General features: G+C 41.5%; 1 protein-coding gene across 17 annotated transcripts in view; it reads right to left on the reverse strand.

Moving 5' to 3' along the window:
- Positions 1–24406, reverse strand: part of mycbp2 (MYC binding protein 2) — a 65408-nt gene that overhangs the window by 13714 nt on the left and 27288 nt on the right. For 6 of the 17 annotated variants that reach the window (XM_086265648.1, XM_086265643.1, XM_086265647.1 and 3 more), the window contains 35 exons: positions 23896–24021; positions 23543–23670; positions 23240–23331; positions 22981–23115; positions 22767–22850; positions 22558–22654; positions 22274–22466; positions 21726–22000; positions 21323–21544; positions 20965–21156; positions 19709–19915; positions 19458–19595; positions 18796–18974; positions 18570–18712; positions 18380–18480; positions 18065–18283; positions 17739–17961; positions 16536–16654; positions 16328–16415; positions 16200–16249; positions 15909–16081; positions 15612–15756; positions 15288–15494; positions 14238–14293; positions 14050–14165; positions 13811–13908; positions 12664–12780; positions 11907–12047; positions 10640–10717; positions 9556–9780; positions 8467–8599; positions 8244–8369; positions 5970–6149; positions 2746–2850; positions 63–1700 (listed from right to left, as the gene is read on the reverse strand). In XM_086265648.1, the coding sequence (XP_086121774.1) occupies positions 63–1700; positions 2746–2850; positions 5970–6149; positions 8244–8369; positions 8467–8599; positions 9556–9780; positions 10640–10717; positions 11907–12047; positions 12664–12780; positions 13811–13908; positions 14050–14165; positions 14238–14293; positions 15288–15494; positions 15612–15756; positions 15909–16081; positions 16200–16249; positions 16328–16415; positions 16536–16654; positions 17739–17961; positions 18065–18283; positions 18380–18480; positions 18570–18712; positions 18796–18974; positions 19458–19595; positions 19709–19915; positions 20965–21156; positions 21323–21544; positions 21726–22000; positions 22274–22466; positions 22558–22654; positions 22767–22850; positions 22981–23115; positions 23240–23331; positions 23543–23670; positions 23896–24021 (6549 nt within the window). The remainder of the gene's footprint in view (positions 1–62; positions 1701–2745; positions 2851–5969; positions 6150–8243; positions 8370–8466; positions 8600–9555; positions 9781–10639; positions 10718–11906; positions 12048–12663; positions 12781–13810; positions 13909–14049; positions 14166–14237; positions 14294–15287; positions 15495–15611; positions 15757–15908; positions 16082–16199; positions 16250–16327; positions 16416–16535; positions 16655–17738; positions 17962–18064; positions 18284–18379; positions 18481–18569; positions 18713–18795; positions 18975–19457; positions 19596–19708; positions 19916–20964; positions 21157–21322; positions 21545–21725; positions 22001–22273; positions 22467–22557; positions 22655–22766; positions 22851–22980; positions 23116–23239; positions 23332–23542; positions 23671–23895; positions 24022–24406) is intronic. The other 11 variants (XM_086265650.1, XM_086265649.1, XM_086265646.1 and 8 more) reach the window with 9 other exon arrangements.

Here is a 24406-nt window from a genome sequence, read left to right on the forward strand (position 1 = left end):
GACGTTAAGAAACAGAAAAGACTTACAATTTAAAGTGTGTTACAAGATACCACTGACTGTACCTGGATGAGCCTGCCTCATATGGTACGTGACAGGGTAAGGGTGCGATTCTCCACACAGCTCACAGATGGTGTCTTTCTCTGGTCCACCCATTGCAAGTTGGGCCATCTCTCCAAACAGATTCCCTCTTGGACGCACCTCTGCCTTTTCCCTTTTCTTTTTCTCCTTCTTTGCCTTTTTACTGTCTTTCTCATGCTCTTTCTTTTTTAAGATGGCACTGGATCCCGGACTGGGGAAGATCATGTTCTGAGTTGCTGCCTTGATGGTGGCCATAGAAATGTCCTCCCAGAATGCAACCAAATGCTGCAGTGTTAATGGTAAGATTGATTTTGCCCTCATAGAGGGATGGGAAGTCATTTCATAGGAAATGGACTCTCCTTTTCCATCCTCACACTTCTCTGGCAGCGGAGGTTCCTTCAACATAGACAGCACTTTGTTTTTGTTGATGCTGCCCATTTTGGAGATGTCTGGGCCATGTGGAGCAATATTAAACATGTTAAGTGCAGAGGAAATCTCCAAGGAGTGGCGATTCTTTAATTTGCTCTCCTTCTCCTCAGCGCCCTGTCCTCCCAGGGAGCTGCGAATGGGGGCGTGCTCTTTGGTTAAGTCTGGGTTGAACTTGAGGAAGGAGGAGCAGGCCATGGCATCATGGACAATGCCTTCATGCCACAGGAACGCTGCAAAGACTGCGCGTGCACATTCAGCCACCGAGGGAGACATGGCCTGTTTGGCAGGTTCTGTGATCCTAGTTGTGCTCTCTCCTTTAAACAGAGGCCCGGATTTGTCCTTTTTAGAACGCGTGTGTCGACTGGAGGTTTTGCGGCTGACTTTGGGTGAAGAGCGGCTCTTTAGTTCCTCTTCGACAGGGGCTTTGCCGATGCTGAAGTGCACCTTACACGAGCCTTCTTCAGCATTACGGAGCTCCACATTCTCATCATTGACATCCTCATTGGAGAGGAGCGCGCTAGAGGTGCAGACCTCCACGACTTCACTGTGCAAGTTCTCTTGGGTAACATGTGGTGAGGGAACACGGTTCTCTGCATTGCCGGTCATCCCTTTATTTGGGTCTTTAGGAGACAGTTTAGGTTTGGGGGAGGTAGATCTGCCCCTAAGTGGCTCTGTAAGGGGAATCTTCTTCTTTCTCAGTGTGTCTGGGTCCAGAGTATAAGAGTCTGATTTGGATCTCTCTCTTGGAGGATCGAGCTGGGCTTTGGACGAAGGGCTAACTTTAGGTGGGAGATTCTTGTCATGGTGGGGTGAAGAAGAGTGCTGGGAAGAGTTGCTGGAGGGGCTAGACCTGCCTGACGTGGATATACTTTTTTGTTTGGGAGAGGAAGAGCGAGAGCCAGGATTCGGAGACTCAGACCGGTTTCCTGAAGTTCTACCATCTGCCTTTAGAGCCTGCAGTGTGTTGTGATTGGGCGAGTGGGAGCGGCTGTGCGAGTCAGACCTCAGTTTGGCCGTGTCGGACCGCAGTATAAGGGCCTCGCTAGCTGTCATTCCACCCTCACTTGTTTTGACCCTGCTCTGCTCAGAGGAGCGACTTCCGCGGCTCTCCTGTTTGGCTGAGCGATTCTCCTGACGGTGTTTGGAGGCTGGGGACATCGGCCGTGCACCAGGCATGAGGTTCCCTCGCTCACCTAAACATTAACAGGTGAAACTCAGTTACACCACAAAAAAGGTATCAGTAAGAGTGAAAAACAAAAACGTAATAAGAAAAACAAAGAAAGGTATAGAAAAACTGAATGAAGAGTAAAAGAGAGCTAATGTCAGGAATGTGAAAGAAGTTATGTCTTTTAATGTAAATGGCAGTGAAACATTTTATTAAAACAAACTAGTGACTTATGTGACCATCTAGATCAGGGGTGTCAAACTCATGTCATGGGCCCATGCAGCCCACGTTGATCTTAAACGGGCTGGACCATTTCTGGCAGTGTCAGTGTAACTACACATTTAAAATGCCTGAGATATCTTAATATATACGAAAAGGTGCAATTTTCAAACAACATGTCTCGGTTTTTCTAAATGAGAATAGAGTTTGTTCATTTTCTTTAACACTAATTAAAAAAAATTAAATCTACTTACTGTGCACCCATTGTAAAAACTGAATTAAAAAAAAAGTATCCATTACTTAATTACTGTGGCGTAGTATAAACAGCAACAGCTGAATCAATGATTTATCAGTAGGATAACATTGTCCAAAGCCATGCACTGACCCTGATTGCCGTCTTTCCGAGCCAGTTCTGGCCCTAATGTTTGACACCTCTGATCCAGATGTTTTGCAAATGAGACTGTTACTGGATAATGGAAGCACTGATGAAAGATGAATCTCAGCCCAGTTCAGGGACCACTCCTGATAATACTAGAAATAGCCTTGGTATTGACCAGAAACCAAGTAATTATGTACCAACTACAAATATCCAAAAAAATGTCTATTCAATGAACAGCTTGAAAATTCCTTTTTTCTAACCGACTTTAAAATCATGTGCAACACTGAATAAGTCTTAAATGCAGTTTTTCCTCAATTTTCTTCCCATTAGACCATAATTTAAAGCTTTGCACTAACATAATCCCCCCCCAAAAAGTTGAGCACAAAGCCCTCGATTCACCACAGAGCAGACTTGAGTTCCTACCAACCATCTGTTCAGTCTGAGGGGAGGCATGATGCATGATGTGATTACCCACCCTTTTGCCTCAGAGCGAGAGATGAGAGAGCAGTACCATGCCCAGCCACGGACACATTGCTTTTGTGCACACGTTCGCGAGAAGCAAGGCTGCATGATGAACCATCTACAGCGGAAAACAGTGGAGCAGGTAAACAAACAAGACATGGAATGCAAGGAGGCCACCGCAGAGAAAAAGAAAGAAGGCATAGAGGCAATGGAGTCAAGGAGGTGGAGTAGAAAGTGGCAAAAGGACAACATGTTACAGTGATGAGGGGATCAACAGACAAACTGACTGGCGTGTAGAAACACTTATAGAAGAATAACAGAAAAACAAAGAACCCTGTAAATGTCATGGACAAAGTTGTGCACATGTTTTAGTTAATTTGTGAAATCCTCTCCTCTTTTGGGGCCAACAATACAACCTTTGGTAGGAGGCTTTATACTTGGTTATAAAGCAGGTAGTTTTTTTTTTTTTTTTGTTTGTTTTTTTTTGTTTTTTTTGGGGGGGGGGGGGGGGGGGGGTTATATTGATTTTATTTAAAACTGTATTTCCTGGAAAGGCACTGATTGTGAAGATTGGATTGCCCTACGAAAAAGCAAGATTAATAGATTAGTGAGCTATGTCAAGCTCAAAACTGGAGTTTTCAGTATCATGAAAGTGATCCACTTTTTACCTGGCTAAATCACCATGGTAACTTATGCTGAACCTAACCTGGTCCAGACCAGATTATGTTCAGTTTCAAATAAAGTTTGGAAATCAACTGAAAGTGCCATGTTTTAACCAGTTCTTTCATTTTCAGCATGTTTTAAAGTACAAGATTCTCTACTTGGCAAATGCAACTTGTTAGCCTACACCTTATCATCATGAATGAAGCCCAGCCATAAAGTTACAGCACTGTGCAATGCACTGTCTTTGGAAGGTACATGCATTTCCCAAGAGGAAATATTCTTATACAAAACATCCCTTTTTATGTGAAGACGGAACATGAAGCAGAAAATCCAGCATAACAGACGCGTGATAACCATGGTCATGAAACTCATCTCCGACTGGGGTTTTAGGTTTCGTCAAGCCAGCTCACGCAAAGAAAGCTTGACTTTGTTGAACTTCCTTCATAGTACATCCATCTGAGTTGATACAGTGTTTTCAGTAGGGCTGCCACGATTTGTCGACTAGTCACGATTACGTCGACTATCAAAATCGTCGACGACTGATTTAATAGTCGACGTGTCGTTTGAAGCTTTGTAAGATCGCAAAAGACGCAGGAATAATAGCAGGATTTAAGAGTGTAATAACGGACTGAAACAGAAGATGGCAGCACAGCATGTACAAGGATGCCAGCTGCCGTTAAACCCCGAAGAAGAAGAAGCAGCTGTGTCCCAGAATTCATAGCGCGGCCCAGCTTAGTTTCCAACAATGGCGGTAGCTAGTTAGTTTTAATATTACTCTTATTATTCTTTCTGGGTCACAAAATAAACGTTTAACATATTTTCAGGCGAGAATGTAGCTGTGTAAACCTCAAATATCGGCTCAGTTTATCAGGACACCACATATTTTCAAAAGCGCTCCGACGTTTTCGGAGACGTCTGTTACCCACTAGCTCGATAGCTAGCCGGGGGCTAGGTCACTAGCGCCGTGAGAACACCGGACTCCCGGCAAATTGTTTTCAAACCCACCGCCGTCTTTCGCGACTCAGGTTAAATATATATGAGTCACTTAGATAAATTAAAAATGTTGTTGTTTGGCTTTTTTTTTTTTTTTTTTTTTTGTATTTTATTTGTTCCTGAGTAAATCGGTTTGGCTGAGATTAAAGTTATAGTTTTTACACAGCTGAATAAATGTCAAGCAGACAGCTGATTATCAGAAGTGTGAGATGCTGGAGAATATACTCCGGTGTCCTGTTATATTTTAGATAGCAAGGAGTTTATTAAACTTTACCGAAACAATCTGCAAATTTCATTAAAATTGAATAAACTATCATCTTGTCTTTATTTTTAGTTAGCACCTTAAAAGCTTAAAGCTGTAAGCTAATGATAGTTATATAAGAGCAGATGCTGCTGGTGCAATAAGCTGTAGTTTTATGTCCAGTGGATGATGATCTGATTAGTCGACTAATCGCATAAATAATCGGTGACTAGTCGACTATCAAAATAATCGTTTGTGGCAGCCCTAGTTTTCAGTAATGTTATTTATTTAGTTTCATTTAGAAAAGGTGGCCACTATAAAATTATTGAAGGTTGGAAGACTGCTAGTATACTAAAACAAGAACATAAATTAAGAAGTTGAGCATTAAAAGAACAAAAACATATCCCTGCTCTCCATGACATCTTCAGGGCTCCGTAACAAATAGATAACAGATTAAAAAAAACAAAAAAAAAAACAAAAAAAACAAACAACAACAACAAGTACACAGGACGCAGTAGAGCAGAGGAAAAGACCAACAGGGAGAAAGGGTGCTACACAGGCAGAAAATATTAGAGACAAGTGAACTGATTTTGGATGGTGTTACAAGACAGTGTCTTTTGAATTGCAGGGCTTTTAAAATTTTGAATTATCCACTTCAAGCGCAAACTTGGTATACGTAGAATATCATTACTTAATAGCTGATTTTTATTTTATTTTTTTTTGTTTAAGCCGTTCATTGTTTAAAACAAACAAACAAAATCCCCCCCAAACCTAATAATTGCTATAAACAAACAAGTGTTCAGACTTCTGTTTGCATTTTCTGTCACAGCCTGGGCTGTTTGAGGTGAAAGTGAAACAAGCTGTTACTAAAGGATGGAAGATGCAGATTTCATTTCAAAGCAGCAATGAAGCAGATGAAGAACAGGGTAAAAGGCACGCTAAACAAGAGAGCAAGCACAGCAAGCAGAAAATTAAGCAACTTGGCCAATTACTTGAGCGCATGGCAAAAATATCCCGTTGACTTGGATATAGAGTCTATTAATGTTTGAAATCTTGCTTAGAAAACAAGTGAAAGTACCAACTCATGGATTATTTAAAGGTCATGTCACCTGTTTTTTATAAGAAACAAGATTTAAGCATGGAATAGACTTGTCGGCTTGTTAAGGATATTTCTGCACCGTACAACACAACTGTGCCGATATGTGTCACATATCATCCTGTTCTCCCCCAAAAGTACAGATAAATTAAAAACAGATTACAATTCCATGAAACGAAAAGTTGGGAGGAAAAGGATCAAAATCTGTGCTAGCAAGCGCTGTCAGAAAGCTGGACAGACTTACTCAGAAGCTGTGGTTGTGGCTGAGACAGTTGGGAGGGGGATTGTCCAAACACAAATGGGCTGTGGACAAGGGAGGAAGAGGAGGGAGGTTGGGCAGCTTGCTCAAATATGGAGGAGGAGGGAGCTGCTGAGAGGAAGGGCCCAGACTGAATGGAATTCAGTATGGCACTCAACCGGTCACCTGCAAACATGGAGACAGAGGAAGGGGACAAACTAAAGCTTTTACTATGGTTTAAGGATTCTAAATGGGGGATGTAGGTCAGTCACCTATTTTTCTTATCAATCATTTCAATCATCAGCCAGGAGGAGGAGGAGCTATTATGGGCATCCGGAGTCCCAGCAGTCGTGTTCATAGATGGAATTGGGAAACTAGCATGAAGCCTAAGTGGGCTTAATACTATTCTGGATGAACTGAGCACAAAAATTTCTAGTATGGTCCTAGGTTTAAAAAAAATAAATCAAAAAAGACAAGCCAAGAAGTATATAAGGAAGAAACTACAACTCCCAACAAGTTTTTTATTGAAGGGGGAAAAAAAATCAAATTGGTTACTTTAAAAATCTGCCCAGTACAGGGTATGTTCTACCAGATAACTCCAGCAACTACAGATGGTTTATTCCTATTAGCAACAACAAATTGTACTTTTTTCACCACAGCACAGCAGCACTTCCTCCCTTTTCCTAACAGTTTATGGAAAATGTATATTGTTCTTTTTATTTTAGGGCTCAGTCTTACAAAAAACCTGCATGTCCTCACAAGAAGTTCCAAGATCATCATCTTGGGAAAATCTCACTGGATAGCTTCTCCTTAGTGAAAGGTTTCACTGCGCACCAAGCTGCAAAACTTGGTCGATACATATTCCCAGAGGTTTTTTTGTAAATGTCTATAAAATACATTGTAAAGTGAGGGATGATAACCATCAGCACACCATTTCTTTTTTTAAGGTTTCTCTGTCCTGCACACAGAGCCCACTCACAATGCCGCCTCACAGCATGAAAACTCAAACCCAGAGGTGGCTAGTGATTCAGACTTTCCATTAGATGGCTCAGTGGGGGCTTTCAACTCATGAACGAGTTGTAAAATCGAGGTGGACATGCTTGTATTAGTTGAGTATTTATTCTAGACGTGCATTTCCACGCACATTTTCTATGTTTCAGTAAATATTTTCAGCGCCACTTTATTATTTTTATAATCTGTATTGAATTACAGATTTAACACCGCTTCTACAGGTTGGTTGACTATGTACCTTGTGTAAATGGGAAGGATTTTTCAGGTCAAGGTAAATACAAACATTCACGACAAACTACCATTGATTACCCAAGCCCCTGTTAAAAGGATGCAACTACATCCATTTCTCCACATTACAACCAGTCTTAACTTCATCCAAGTATAACGGTAATCCATAGGCACTCCTTGCCAACAGACATTTAGAGAAGAAAGCTTGACAATGTGTTTACAATCTGCATAGCAAAGGTATTATGCAGGAGCATTAGAGTTGCAGATTTATTGCATCTGACATCTAGACAAGTAAAACAACCTTCAACTTCAATCATTGTGCATAACATAACCAGAGTTCCATGATTAGCATGACTAAGAATCCTAACGGGGCAACCTCCTTTTTGTGAAAGAGCAAAGCCATTTGAAAAAAACAAACAAAAACCCTGCTACTTTGGTAGCAGAAACACTGACTTTAATTAGGTGATGTTTGCAGTATTTGGCAATATATTGTAGAAAACATTGCAAACAAACATTGAAAACAAAGCCCCTAGTAGCCCAAATGACCAGGGGCACACTGACTGGCCCATGCAAGCAAATTTATGCCTGACAATGCAGAAATATCAGGCATGAAATAACAAAAGGTAGACACAATAAAAAGCATGCACAACAAAAAGAGATGAAAGATGGCGCCCGTGATTTGAAAAGACCGACCGACTCCAACTGCATCACTGAAACTAAGGTCTGATACTAGTATACACTGTGACTGCAAATTTCGGCTTTTTTTGACGTTATAAACAAATTAAATTTGATAAAGCAACATATCTGCATAGCAAAAATGAATTAAATTGTTTCATTTTTATACGCAAAGAGTGGCGTTTGGTGAGTAATGGTTTATTTGAAAGGATTTTAGTGAGAAGAGCAACTAAAAGTCCTGATGCCTTTGTTACAATAAAGTACAAGATAAACAAGAAAAGGAAGCAAAGAGAATTTATATCTTGGAAAGGTGATCTGCACATGATGCATTTTTGTAAAGTTAACTCTACTCCAAGCTGACCTTACCTTTGTTGTTGGAGATGCCATAGTCAAAGCCCTGTGCTCCATTTGAAGTTGAGGCTCTATTGAAGGCCTGCACAGAGAAAGGGCTGGGTGGCGGGGTCTGGTTCCCATGCTCAAGCAATGCTTGCTCTGAAAAAGTCAATTTAATAACATTGTTTCATCATAATCTGGCATTAGGAGGGCTTAAATCTGGGTTAGAAACCGTTTAATCAGCCACGCCACCTACCATCATCGTGGCGAAGGTATTGGTTTCCACCACGGTCTCTGGCCAGTGACCAGGCCTCTCCTTCATCACTCTCACAGAACTCCACTACACTGTTCTTATCCAGCTGTACCCAGGTTCCCTCTGAGTTGACCACCTGATACATAAGCAACACTATTTATCCATGCTCATACATACACACACGCACAAACAGCACATGTGAATCCACTTTCAAAATCAGCTACAGTCAATTTTCTTATTCACCCACCCTACATCCACCGTATCCACCACATACAAAAGGTTCTACGCAAGATCACTGACATGCAAGTATTCATCCCATCTGATTGACACATACAGAATATAGAGCAGCAGATCACAATAAATTAATTTGGTGTATTAGCAGACACAGCTAGACAAAACTGATGAGCTGAAATTAAAAAAATAAATAAATAAATAAAAACAAAACTTACTCTAAGGGCTAGTTTATTGAAAGGTAAATGCATGAAGCTGTGTTTTCTCAACTCCCTGAAATATTATCATTTTGGAAATTCAAAAAACAAATCAGCAAACACACAAACAGATGAAAGTATTAGTATGTGCAGGCAGCATCTCCCAGATCCACACACACTAGTAGAGGCGCAGGAAACTACTGAACAGCATGACACACCACCACCGCAGCCAATGACAGGTCATAACCAAAAGAGGAGAGGCTCCACATCGCCAGGCAAGAAATAACTTGGGTTCTTATATTGACAAAAATCATTACAAGAGCAGGAAAGGTACAGTCAAGGCACAGAAAGGCTCCAGCATTTTGTGATTAGGCTTCCACTGAGAGACCTCAAGCCAGCTGAATGTGACACCCTGAAACTGCAGTGGATTCATAGACAAACTGGAATTAGTCAATCAAGCAGAAAATTGTTGCTGCCACAGCAATGGGTAGAAAGATAGAGAACACACACACACCCAGAAGCAGCTCATGTATTCCCCTTTGAAAGAGAGATTACATTTGAAGGCCAAAATCTACTAAAAATCAGTATAGCTTGATCCAAGCAGTCTGAATAATTGAGCTCCAGCCACAGAAAACACATTTGATTATTTGGGGTGAGTGCGTACCTCGCCTATGGCCTTGACCTTGTTGCCAAGAACTAACATTCCAATGGGGATACCCCTAAGGTTTGGGCAGCTTCTGATGTTGTGACCAGAGGGGCCGGTCTTCACTACCTTATAAAGCCCCGGACCGCCGCCCTGCCCTGCTCTGTTCTGCACCCGAATGGGGGCCTCGTGGGAAGGGCAGCTGCTCACCTCCTTTATGTTCTCCTCCAACTGGCCCCTGACCTCCTGCAAGAGTTAAGAGCATGGATTAGAGTCAGCGCACATCAATAAAATAGGCTGCAAAAATGTTCAAGACCAGCACAGGGCTCAGACTACAAAGCCCAGAAATGTGAAGGTGAAAAGCACTTAGCAGCCTCACAGGGAAATGCTGTAAAAACCATGCAGTTCAGCCCTCTTTACGTGTATTAAGTGCCATCTTTAAGGTCTCAAATAGCATATTTGCTTTTTTTTTTTTTTTTTTAAACCAACGGTTCAGTGACAAAACCGATGCAACTCACTTATCCGTTCACTAACTATGAAGCTGCACACAGCAGCCAGCCAGCTGAGCTTGGCACAAAACTGGAAAGGAAGTAAGTGTATCCGTCGTCACAGTAAAATCATACAGCAATTTGCCCCTGATATTAAAAATACACTGTTCAACCACAAAGAATTGACAAACACTCACTTTAGCATTTTAGTAATCCAGTTAAAAACAACCAACAACTTAAATAAAATGCTCTCATTTTCAGTTAAAGGGGGGCATGCTATGGCACACACAGAAACAGGACTAGATATGGCAAGCCTTTCAAACAAGACCTCATGCAACAGTCTGAACATTATTATCTTCATCTCCATGCAACATACAAGCTTTAATACAAACAATTACTATTAATCCTAAATGTGATCACTGCGGAGTCTTCAGTAGCCACCGATATGATGTATTATCACGGTACAGACAACCATGCAAATACAGTTTGACCTCTTATACCTCAAATTCACACTGTGGGACAACTACAAAGTCACAAGGTGTTCGAGGATACAAGAAAAGAAACAGGCGATAGGCTATGGGGCAGTCAAACTATGTTCCCTCCTTCACACAACTCACCTGTGGTGGGAATATAGTTAAGGGGGTCCATGACAAAAAGCCGATATCCCTGACTCCTTGGCTAGCATTAAAGACATTCTGAGCAACAAATTGTAAAACAGTCAAGAAACAGTAGACGACTCAAGAAAGGAGAGAAAAACGGGAAAGGGGAGGTTCTAGTGTATTTTTTTGGAAGAAGAAAAAAAAAGCTCTTGGCTCTTGTGGATTTTCCAGGATAAGTCAAGTTAGGAAGACAGATTCAGACAGGCCAGTTAGTTGTGGAGCACTGAAATAAGCCAATGAGTGCAGAATTAAAAGCAGTAACAAAACAAAACATACAAAGAAAAAAAAAATGTTGCAGGGGCACTGAAAATTCACTCCCAACACCTTATTGCAATTATGTCCAAATCCATGACCAAATGACTTTAAAAAAAAATGTAAAAATAAAGACATATAGAGAAGAAACTTCCAAAAAAATTCCCCATTTGGATGATGTAGTGTGTCATGCTGTTCAGACAGAGACCAGACATGGAAGCCTCCTAGCACTGCATCCCAATGCAGAGGTACAATTATCCACTCAAACCTTTCACAGGCCAGTGACTGCTTCATGACAGAAAACCACCATCTTTGGATACATTCCCATTTAAAACGGCATCAATTTCTTGAATTATACCCAGTTGAATGACCCATTTGAGTCAGTGGCACTTTTAGGGTGGTTTTTGCGGCATGGAGCAAAATGTGTGGGGGGGAACTCCTTGCCATCACATGCTGCAGTGAGCAACTCTTTATGAACTGTGAGTGAGAAGCGATGAGTAAATGAAGACTCAACAGTGCAGAATAAGCAAAGGCAAACAGCACACAAGTGCTCTTTCACTACATTTTTCCTTGTCTGACCGGCCCTGCATTGGGGTTTACTTTAATGCACTAAACATATACCGCCTCACCACGTGAGCCAAGAGTCCACAGCTAAACACATGATGGTCATGTAACAGTAAACCTTTTGCCTTCAAACGTGAGTTAATGCATGCACACTCCAGCTGCTGTTCCTTTGCACAGTGTGTTAGTCAAAGTTTCATACCGAGATATTCCATGCACAAGAAACACCCCAGCAGGTACACTCTGATAAGATACTCTGATGATTTACCATGCTTCAAGGACAAACCCAGGTAAGTCCTTGAAAAGCCGTTATCATTAAACAACACAGATGAGCTCTTCCCCAAAATAAACAGTGCAGGAGCCTCTAATCGTAAACGGAGACAGGCTACTCAGCAGGCCGCCTTCTACTTACGTCGGCTGGGACCAGTAGGCTCCTGCCCAGGTGCTGGTTAAAAGAGAGGCACCAGGCTTCAGTGTACCCATTCATGTTGGGAACATACTTCTTTACAGTTTCATCATTGAGCCTGAGCCACACACCATCATCATTGTGGATCTAAGGGAAAACAAGCAACAGAGTAGAGCAAAGGCATGCCATCCTGTTACTAGGGAAGTAGGAGGGGAGTGCCCTCATACATACGCACGGCATCTCTGAGGCTGCCCAAAGTAATTAGATAACGTCACGCTCATGGTGAAGCAGGATGCAGGTGAAACATTACATGAATGTTTCCGGTACTAACGACAAAAGATGAGAGCAGATATTGTGCAGGGCTGACAAATACAGTCAATACATGCCACATTACATTGCAGTTATAAAGTGCGTAGTAATTTAAGAATTCATCGTCTCATTTGGATTCATGAGGATGGTGTTCAAGCTGTTTATGGAGCCTCAGAGTGCCTTGCAAGAGCAATAAGCAACATAAAGAGCAACAAATTTATGAAGTAGTAATCATTATTGAAAGAGGTAATTACAAAGAAACTACAGAAATCATGTAAAAATAGTAAAAAGACTCTAAATTACTTTAATCTAGAAAAAAAACCTCTAGATTTTACAATAATTATGAGTCGGCTCTTATTGATTCAAACAAGAAGAAACACAGAAACAGGACAAAAGTGGACCCTGGTGTTCCACATAGAATACTAGGTCTTCTGCCTGGTCTAAAGTCAATTACCTCGTCAATGAAAGTGATGGTGCCATTGACATGCACTATGCCTATCTGTTCACTCTGCAGGGAGGGGTGACTACGCACACGCAGGCCTGCGCTGTCCTTGGATACAAATTTGCGGACCTGAGAGAAGCAGAGGGGAGATGGAGACCGTGAGCGGCAGGGGTAAAGAACAGAAAGGAGAAAAATAAAGTCAATAAGAGCAGTAGGAAAAGAAAAAGGAGAAAGCAGTTGACAGTGATAGATCGCATGCTTTAATCCAGACAAAGCCCGCTTCCAAGTACAAGCATACACACAGCAAAAGATGACCAATCTTAAGGAGCTTCATTTCATTAGCACCTGTTATGAAGTTTGTTGTGTGTTATCTACACTGATGCATGAAGAAAAAAATCAAAACAAAACTTTTAAAACATGTCCAAAAGGAGTATACACAAGTGATTGAAAAAGGCACACATTGTTGCTTGTTTCCCCCATTATGGATTTCAAAACTCAAAAGGCCACAAAATGATGATGACCCCAACGTGCATAACATCAGGTAGATGCAATTTCTGCATCTGAAGCAATTTCCAGTTCCTACACCATACAAGTACTCGTCAACGTACACAGTCTGTATACATGCACGATAGAACCTAACAACCAGACTCACAGTGCTCAGACTTAATGTTTGTCTTCATCTAGTTAGAGGCATCACAAAAGAAAGGACATCACACCGAAATCTACCGTGGCATTATAAAAGAGTTGGATTTATTTGCTCGTTTACTTTGTGACCAAAATATCTTTGACTGGACTGAGGTTCATTGCTTCCTATGAACCAGCAAATCGTTAGTCAGCAGAGCAAACCAAAGAGGAGGCGCAAACAGCCAAAAGCTACACAGAGGTGATATACAATTCTCAGTATGAACTGAAATGCTAACAAAACAAAAAAAAAAAAAAAAAAAACTTTTCAAAAGGTCAAAAAGGATCTCTGTGTTTCTGATGAAACTGATGTCAACATACTGCATAAAGCAGCTGGTTCAATCAGTTAGAATTTGGTGCTGGCAGGAAATCCTGTTGCCATCTCTGTTGAGTTGCATTTGCTGGATGACTGCATGGTAATGTTCAGCATGTTTGTTCATGTTCATGTCCTAGTTGGTCAACTGAAAGAAAAACTCACCTTGCTAGGCTGAGGCTCAGCTTTTGGCTTGACCATCTGAGTCCCAGGTGGTATCATGCCTTTGGGAGGGTCTTTGACTTCTACCTCCAAACCAGCATCTAAATCATTTAAGAAGGATTTACAACTCGACTTTGTAAATTCACAAGAAATTTATTGCCTCCACATAAATTTCATGCTTCTATGGGGAAAGACTTAAGAGAACGCACCAGCTTTTGGAACGCGCGTTTAGACTGAATTACCTATTTCAATGCCATCGATGGTGACGTGGATCGTATAGAGGCCGACTGCTCCTGGAGTCCAATTGGCACTGTAGGTGCCATCAGTGTTGGCACGGATGAGCATATTCTCGCTGGGTCTGTGTGGGCAATGAACAATAAGTAGACTGCGTCTCCTAGGAAAGTCTGTTCTTTTTTCTGCACCGTCTTACCTCTTTGGGGTGGGGGAAGCAAAGCGCAGCTCTTCAAAGGAGTAGTTTTCATATGCCTAAAACAGACACAGATGTAACGTAAGAGCAACAGCAAATACACTAGTTTCCCCCCCACTTTTTTTTTTTTTAAGTCAAGTCACATTCCCCATCTATGATACAAACTCATGATGGGTTCAACAATTTGCCTTTTACCCCTCTTTACACTTAGTGTAACTGCTGTTTGGTTAATTGAAAGACCGGCACCAATCAGATATTCATTAATGGATTACGCTACAACAACTGAAAGAAAAAGTAGCACACTGTAATTTTAATTCAGCTTCTGTAGTTGTCCGTGAGCTTGACTTTAGCTTTCTTCAAAGTGACATAGTTGGGCTACTGATACAGGCTTTCCATTTAAGTACATCATAAGCTGGAGAGCATGAACACCAGCCTTGTGACTAGCCTCTGATTGATGGCAAAGGAGCACTTTTTTCCATTACTACCATGCAACAAAAATGCACAACCGGCTTTTTGAATGTTTTATATAACAAACTAAAAGGCTGTCACTCCCAAGGTAAGCCATTCATTTTTGACTTTTTTTTTTATCCTCTTCAGATACACAGAAGCCGTCCTTCAGTAAAAGTCTGTCAATGCTACTCTAATCTGAACCACTTGGTGGAAGAATTTCTAAGCCCTGTAACACCCTTCTCTCATTATCATACACAGTAAATGGATTAGAATAACATGGAGCTTTTACAGTCTTCAAGCTACAGGCCATACGCATCCATTTATACACATTTATGTGGAACTTTTTTTTTTTCAGCTTACATCTGTACTCACTGGCAGGTGTATTCAGATTTTTTTTTAAATTTCCCAGTATATTGTTATTATCTTCTTTAGCCATTTCTAACGAAGCTCTGTTTTTAAAATAATTATTATTTAATGTTACCAAATGTTAAATGTTGTATTTCAGAATCTAACCACCCAGCTCCAACCTGAGCTACAGAATCTGCAACAGGCTAATATACACAGGTGAGGTAGCGAGTGGCGCCCCAGTTACACGATGCTGACCTTCATCATGGTAATAGCAATGTACCGAGCCTCTTTCACAATCATGGGCTCATAGGTGGCTTCCAACTTGGGCACTGGCAAACCTCCAAAGGTTAGGTCGGGTCCAGAGGAAGAAGGGGAACAGCTTCCAGGTAGTCGCTGCAACTTCTTCACATTTTCTGGTTGCACTGACTTTTTCTGTGAAACAGGTACGGCCTTCACCTCCACCTACAAACAAAACAAACACGGTGACCGACAAATTCAGTAAACTACTTTTGTAGGTTTGGCACTTGAGACACAATTACATAATTGTTTCTTTTTTTCTTTTAAGAGAGTTTTCCTGACCTTCATGTTAGGAACATGCACCACATCCCCATACTGGTCTTTGGTCTGAACCACCACAGTGGTTGGCCACCCACAGCGTATATCATCTTTGTTCAGAATCAGGGATGTCTTCTGAGGATCTGCGTAAGAGTCTGGCTGTAGCCATCTGCATTGGTCAAACAAAGAGGGAACGAATATGTAGTAACAGCCCAAGTATTATTTATCTCAAAGAATTGAAATTCAATATGAATAATTTTCTTCTGAGGTAATTTTCATTCAATTTGAATTTTGCTTTCTCATCCAAGGATGGAAGCATACCTAGCCAGACGTCCCCCACTTGAATTCTGCACACAGGTGATGAAGTCCTCAAGGAAGGAGTGCTCATTGGTTTGGATGTGCAAGGGTAGATTCCCCTCAAGGGCCTCCAGGATGGTGGGAGAGTGAGACAAGGCCAGACCCTTCCCAAGGATCCCTGAGTGGGCCTTACACACCTGAGTGGCAACAAAGTTTCGAAAGTTAAGTGCTTAGTAGAGATAGCTTCTTCTTTTTCTTTTTTTTTTTTAACTTAAATAAATTATCAGGGAAGGTTTAACTTAAAAGACAATATACCTGAAGAGAGGCTTCCTCAAGAATCTCAAGATCTTCCTCCAACTCATTGCCTACAAAAAATTAAATCATGATTATACGAGTTATGCAAAAGGCTGCCTCAAATGCACCGATTTTACTTTTTTCTGTACCTATAGGAAGGGCCAAGTCTTTCTTCATTAGAGCCGCAGCACACACACTACCCAGGTAGGCCAACTCCTTCTCCAGTTGGATAATACCCTGAAATTTACAAAACATCTGTCAGAAAGGTATTTATTACTTTTTTACAGAGGACATACAAAGTGCTGTAAAACTACAGGCTCAGGGTGGGTGGCACAATTCACTGAAGAGCATCTGTACCTCATCAGGACCGGGGTTGAATTCATATCCCACAGCCACACACTTAAAGCCGTAGAAGCAGGCTTTCTCATCTTTCACATAATCTGAGGCTGTTTCAAGTGAAAAGAGCACTTCATTTCCTGGAACCAGATAGAGCAGAAATACACAGTAATGCATCTAACACGAGACAGTTAGGCAGAGCTCTGTAAAAACAATAATTTGTAAACTAATGGCTGCCTGCTGCGGCAGGTGGCTCAGTGAAGCATCATTAAGTAGAATAAAGTACACAAAGGATGCCAACAATTATCATCAACGAGCTGCAGCTGGCTTCATGAACATATGTTGGATTAAGAATGTTGTCACTACTCAATCAGAGCTCATACTTAAGTATACAACAGATTTCATTAAAATGCTGCTAGCTCTCTCACAGTAAACAAAGAATACTGGTCCTCCTACAGAATATGCATTGTCTCTGCCTCTGTGGACGCCGTGGTATACAAGTTTTTTTTAGGTGTCTTCCAGCCTGGAGTTCCCTTCTGTCGAAAGTAACGCACGATCCAGGGCAACATTTCACTCCGCTGCCTTGAGGAAGTTCATTAACCACTAAAGACTTATGGCAGAAATATAATAATCCTGCAAAGAATAATACCACTGTAGCGCAGAGGCTGATACACCACATGAGCTTTGAACAAAGGTCACTGGCGATGAAATATTATGCCAGTCATAAAGGACAGATGCATAACTTTTGTTACTAATTCAATAATGTTCATAACTGATTGCTTTAGTTTTGTTAAATGAAAAAAAATATTGGTCATATACAATCTGACCAGTTTAAATTTTTTTACATCATTCATCAGCCAAACTTGCTTTAAATACGTTAAAATGAAATAAGATTAGAAAACAAAAGCTGTCAAAGGTTGTGTCTACCAAAAGGTACTAATAATTGTAATATAAATAATAACACTATTTATATGTTATATAAACATCTGTGCCTATTGTACATTTCTGTATTACACCCTAAGGTTAACCAAAATGCGGTGGTCATTAGTTTAGTTCAGAGTTTCCCATTGACTCCACTAGTGTATATTGGCTTTTCTAAGCCTCTTGGTTTAGAAACATTGGAGTTTATTGGGATTCAATAACACTGTTGTAGCTTATTGTCCAATAAATGTTAACTTGCTATCCTGCTGTTTTGTTGGGGTTGGTCAGCTTGTTTGTTTTCACCTGGCAGCACGAGGACAGTGGTTGGCCAGCCTGTTGAGCCTGAGAACTTTTTGAGCTCAGTCCAGGTGTTGATGGTGTCGTGGATCAAGGGTTTGGCACTTAGGTTAGACAAGTGGAGTGTTCGGCTTGGGATTAGCAGACGCAGGACATCCTCTGGTTGTGCAGTGCCACACTGTGGATCAAACTCAATCGTGGTCCAGCGGACGCAGTCCGGGAATGATACCTGAAGCATGGTGAAACACAAGGGAAATCAGTTGCAACTTAAAATTCTAGAATTTTCTCTTAACACATTTTAAAACCAGTAAGCATGGCAAGAGATGCCTTACCCTGTACTGAGTGACCCCAGCTTGTTTGTAAGGGTGGTCACTCTCAATTACTGCATAATGGTTAGAGGTGGTACAAGCGGAGAGGCCCTGTTCAGGCTGGTTGCCAGTAGTGCTGTCTGTGGATTGGTTTGGGTTAAAGGTGGGTGGGGCGTATTTTTGGTTCAGGGCAGAGACAGCGGGTAGCAGCTCTTGAACCAAACCAAACACCTCAACAGCAGCCTGGATGTGAAAGAACAAGCAGTTAGCCGCAGTGCTACACCAGAGAGAAATGTGGTATTTTAAGAAGACAGGTAAACCATCAGTGTGAACTAATACCTTTGGTACAGATGCAGCCACGGGGCCTATGTAGGCCAGGATGAGGGGCAGGAGCATAGAGAACAGGCTAGAAGAGCTTAAAAGCTCAGGAATATCATCCACTGGAGACAAGAAAGGACAAAATGAAGAAAGGCCGAAATACAAGCAACCAATGTTTTTGTAATAGCTGTGTAAAATTTGCTATGCTTACCATCAACAGCAAATGCCCTGTGAAGGAGATCCTTTGCAGCTCTAACCACAGCACTGACCACAGACAGAGCTCTGCTACAGTTTTTGTCTTCCTCATTGGCTTTGCTCAGCAGCTGAGACTGGAGGTCCCCATCATACTCACTCCTTCAACAATGAGACACTTAAGTCAGAAAAAAAAACAACAAATTTTGATACAAGCAATTACAAGATGCTAGCTTTATGCATACCTGTAATAGAGAATCTGTGGGATCTGTCCTCTGGTCTGGTTGGTCCCATTGCTACTCAAGCTGCAGGTGCTGAAGGTGAAGGACACACCATCGGAGCACTGCACTGTGGTCATCCCTCCGTCCCCATTAGCCGTCCGGCTACCGTAGTTCCGTAATCGCACTGCATACTTCACCCCCTCCTGCAACACGGTAAATTTATTAAATAAATATTTGCCTTTTAACTATAGACTGTATATAAAAATCTGTACTGTCATTTTAAATTCTTGAGTTTGGCATTTTGCATGTTGACACCTCTTTATCTCTCTTTTTTTGAGCATATAGTGCCAATTCATCAGCTAGCTTGGCAAGCTAAAGGCCTTCTTTAGAGTATATGGGCGTATCACGCTAATGTTTCAAATACAATTAGCTGCACCACAAGCCATATTATCTGTCAGATATCTGCCTTAAAAACACTCATGAAGGCACTAACGACAGAAGCACAGCTGAGAGGTCTAGTTTAATGACTTAGCCTCGGAGACATTACATTATCTTAAAGCTAACCATAAGTTAAACAGATCAATATATATTAAAAAAAATTCACCCCCTACAGAGCAGTCACAAAGAGGAAATTTGTTATTAGGGCCAAACACATTTATGTACCAGGTCGTATACTGCTTATGTACCTTAAGTGGCACAGCCTTATCCAAGCGAATTTCAGCAATATCACTAGGGGAATCGTCAGTGCTGTATGTGCCCTTCACCAGCTCCAGAGATGTCCACCTGTGAGAATGCGCAGAGTCCCCTGGGTGCTCTGTCTGCGCCTGAAGGTCAAGGGAACAAAGAGATTCACAAGAATAAATAATTCAACTGACTGGAAACTAGTTCAGCAGCACCACAAAACAAATAAAAAAGCAAAAAACCTTCAGTCACTTACATCATCAGCCAGCACCTCTAGCTCATACTCATGGATGCCCCCTCCTCCATATACGCAGACACCCACAAGCACAACGCCTGGCTTATCCACTGTCAGACAGATGGCATCCGGCGAGCCATTGCCTGTGTTCCAACTGCGGCCCTGGCTTGTTTTAGTGAAGCGGTTCGGAGATGCTTTCACTGAGTGGAGCGAGTTCAGCCCATCAACCTAATAAAGGATGAAATACTAAGAAATATAGCCAAACACACGTGACGACGAAGATAAATAGAAAGACACTAAATGGTTTTTTTTTTAAATATATAAAAACAAAAAAAAAAATCACAATCCATAATTTTAGGTAGCAATACTCGTAATAAAGTGTAAAATGACCAAAACCCTCCAAATGTCCAGAGTTCAAGCAAACACTGTAAATGATGGATGGAAAAGGTAAATAATTCAAAGGTTGCTAAAACATACAAAAGGCATTCACAGAAAAGAATAAATGAAAGTGAAATAAAACCATTTCATGCTTGGTATGCATTAGTAACTACTATTTATATCAGCCTGTGACTGCTGAGAACCAGACACAGCTGCAGAGGGACCTATCCAGGTACTCTGGAGAGAAAGTAGTTTCCGTGACAACAGACTTGGGGGGAGAGGGTTAAAAAAAAAAAAAAAAAAGTAGTTGTTGAGGGCAGTTGTCAAGTAACGTTACTATGGCAACAGGAGCTAAAGAGTCATGACTGCAGTACATGAGTATAAAAAGAGTGTGATGATAATTAAATGTAGAGTGTGAACGATGGAGGCCAACAGATGTCTGCCACTCATACCTAATGACTCGGCATGCTGTATAGACAATACAGAAAAGCTCTGAGCTCTGTTTTTTTTTTAAAGCTGCAGTAAGGACATAGTGTGTCACTGAGAGAAATTACTTCAACAACAATAGAGCCTTGAGAATATGAAGAATATGGCACAAGACAGGACAAAAGAAAAAGAATGAGAAAATGCACGAGTGACAGATTTCTTTTCAAACGTTGGCTGAACTGTAGTGACTGGGATGCAAATCAAATCCCTTTGAAAACTACAAATCAATGTGATCAAAAAGGTTGCTTTGTCAAAGCCCAGAACAATAAGCATGTACAGATGAAATTTCTGGTAATGCGAGTGGGGCTTTGCAAGCGCACACAAGGACCATAGCTTAAAGCCAAAACAGTAGCCCCACATACAGGCGTACTGTGGGAGCATAGGTCAATGGCTACTAGAGCACATTAAGTTACCTCAGAGCCCAGGGCAGAGGCGGTGAGCTCAGAAACGATGGAGGCCAGCAGGCCACAGGTGTTGGAGACCAAATGTGGTGAGAACAGTTCAACCTCCCTCCTCAAACTCTTCCTCACAGGCAGCACCACAATCACCAGCATCTTCTCTAGTACTTCCCGGAAACTGGTCATGCCCATTAGGTTCTCCTCCGTCTAAAAGGTGGAAGCAATATTACTAACTTAATATGATTGTTTTGATTTCTTTTATAGGCCATCTAGGTATTTGGATGAGAATGTGATAGTGATCAAATGGAGTTATCTCAACATGTCCACTGACTGTATCGATAAACAACTAAACATTAACGCAGTGCCAACTCACATGGCTGAGCTTCTCCATATGGGCCACCAGCAGGGGGAAGCGGTGAGCAAGGGCCGAGTCATTCTCTGTGCTTACTTGTTTGACCAGTGAACGCAGCAGCACCTCCCCATCATAAGCAATGGGCAGGATGGAGGTCAGCTTGACCGATGTGTTACACAGAGCTGACATTACGGCTGCCAGGAGACGGCTGCTGGATGTACGGAAATTAGCCTCAGCGATATCCTGAAATACAGCAAAAATAATGGTGAGGGTCAGTTTTTCCCCCCTCTTTAAGCCTTCAACTGAAATTATCTGAACATTGTTAGGTAGAAAAAGGGTTTGAATAATGAAAGTACAGTAAAATGTCATCTAAAACTAAAAGATTTTTTTTAATGTGTCAACAAGCTGTATGAAATCATCATACTTGGTCCAGGCAGTTGAGCAGATCACACAGGCAGGCCCACTGCAGAGCCGGGGTTGGATAGAAGGAGTGGAAGCAGGCGGTGAAAGTATTGTGGCACTCCTGCAGCACAGCTTCCAGCAAAGTAAGAGGCTGAGACAAGTAGCCTTGTGGGTCATTGTCCAGCTTGGTCAGGCAGTTGTCCATGCCTTCTGACAGGATCTTCTTCAGCAGACTGCGTGTCTTTCCTACGCACTCTGCCAGCTTGCTTGACTCCTCCACCACAGCCTTGGTGCTGGCTAGAAATCAAACACGGGAAAAGAAGAGATGTAATCAGAAGACACAGTTTAACTAAAATGCACTTTTTAAGAAACAAAAACATCACAATCACTGATTGTCTTCTAACTTTTTAATTGTTTTATAAATATAAATCTATGTACATACTATATATCATTTGTTTAATGTATAGTAACAGTTTGAATAAGACTCTTTTGTTGTTGCAAAGAAAGACTTTGACGTCGTCCATCTATCAGTCATCATGCTGTCAGTGATAAAGTGCTTTGTGTTCCTACCTGCAATGGGAAAAATCTCACAGATGTAGACCCTGAGCAGGCGAAGGCAGCATGTGCCAACAAAGCGCAGTCTCTCAAGGTCGAGCAGGGTGGCGGTGTACTGGAAACCCTTCAGCCCTCGCAGTTCCTCCACACCCAAAACCAAGGTGGTCCAGCTCCAGTGAAGGATACTCAGCAAAGACTCAAAACACTCCTACAACGAGATGACACAGCGTTGTTCAATTTTTTTTTTTTTTAAGTGACCTGTTACATAACTTGCAGAGAGACACTTGGACAGTACTCACCACTGAGACTGTACGAGCAAATGAGCGTTTAAGGATATGGACTGGTTCACTGGTTTGCTGTTTGCCTTTAGATGCATTGCCATCATTTGAAGGAAGCCTAACGTTAAAATATGAAAAGAGAATAAAGCTTATTTATTGGACAGGCACCAAAAAATAAAACAAACCCCCCAAAAAACATGCACCACTTTTAACAAAATGAGAGTACTTGCCTGTAAAGCAGCTGAGGTATCTGACCTGCGTTGACATCTGTGCCATTGTTTGACTTCTTTGAGCTTTTGAACTGAAAGACAACACTAAATGGGAGGAAAAACACAAATCATGACACATGAAAAATCAACATGTGCAATTTAAAAGAATGTAACATATAGAAAAATAAACCATCAGCTCTACTGATTTATCACGGTGACTGTAAATCAGTTTTACCCATCATCAGTGGTGATGGTAGCCTGCCCATGGGAGCCGCAGTCACTGCTGGGACCAGACACTCGGGCCCACGCCACATACCACCAGCCAAGCTGCAGCAGCACCGGCTCATCAAACATCATTGCATATTTCTCCCTAAAAATAAGATCACCATCAGTTAAAGCCATTTAAAATGATTCTGCAACATTTTCTTTACTGAAATGGCCACAAAACTAAGTGCTAAAACCACTTTCAAAAAATACAAATACATTAACTATACCTGGCAGCACAGTCATAAGCCAGTACATCAGTCTCAGCCAGCAGATCACCGTCTGTCTCATGGTCACCACCATCGGGGCCAAGCTCAAACAGCTGCACAACAACAGAAACTGATTAATATATTATATAAATTTAAAAAAAAGAAAAATACTGCCCGTACTAACCCATAGACCCCTATAAGATACACCTATGGTAGTAATTTCAAAATCCTACATAACCTTGTTTTGACTTATGGTTTTCAAAAACTTGCACATCCATGCAATTAAAGCATTTTTTTGTAAAAATATTTCAAGGGACTGCACACCTTGATTTTGGCAGTGTACTCCCCTCGTCCCCCGAACAGGCCCAGCCCACCCAGCAGGATGTCTGCGTCGGCACAGAAACGGATGGCCTCCACAGAGTGGGCCGAGTAACCCCAACCACCACCGTGACCTGCAACATCGCATAAGGGAACAGTCAGGTTATGAAGGTCACAAAGATGATCACTTACTTTCCATGGCATTTTTTCTCACTGAATGTTACAGATTAAGCAGCTGCCTAGTTTGATATATTGATGAGATCAACATCAATATATCAAACTAGGCAGCTGCTTAATCCCTTCAATCAGTCAGTGCAAGTCCTGTCTCTTTCAGTCATTACTTATGAACAAGAACTAACTCTCAAAGCGGTTCACAACACTGTAGTCCTCCTTAGAGTAGACCTTCATCACGGCCTGGGTTTCTTCCTCAGCGCTGGCTACACCCATTTTCAGTTCCTGCATGGCAGCCAGTGTATCCAAGCAACCTAAGTGGAAGAAACAGCATAGTTCATCTTACTAACAAATGACAATCAACAGAAGTGGTCATAGCATTCTTGCAATCACATCATTTGTTTGACTGAGGTCAAATCAGTTTTCTCTTGAACTGATTAAAAGGTGATACTACAGTCTCCCATGAAAAACTTACAATAAGAGTTCACTCATAAAAAGAAGGAAAAACAAAAAGCCAGAAAAACAACTTAACATCCTACAGTTATATACAGAATAACATTTCTATAAAAGCATAAAATTAAGTCCAACTTGTTAACAACCAGTCTATCACATTGGATAATATTGAATGAACAGCAGCTAAAACTTGAAACACCCGGGAGCTACATAGACTAAGCTAAAGCCCCATCAGAGAAGTTAAGT

This window comes from Aulonocara sp. 'chitande type north' Nkhata Bay, linkage group LG16 (assembly GCF_057382095.1).
Source record: "Aulonocara sp. 'chitande type north' Nkhata Bay isolate Kocher_YH1m ecotype deep benthic linkage group LG16, A_spYH_male_GT1.1, whole genome shotgun sequence".
In the NCBI taxonomy this organism is placed as follows: domain Eukaryota; kingdom Metazoa; phylum Chordata; class Actinopteri; order Cichliformes; family Cichlidae; genus Aulonocara; species Aulonocara sp. 'chitande type north' Nkhata Bay.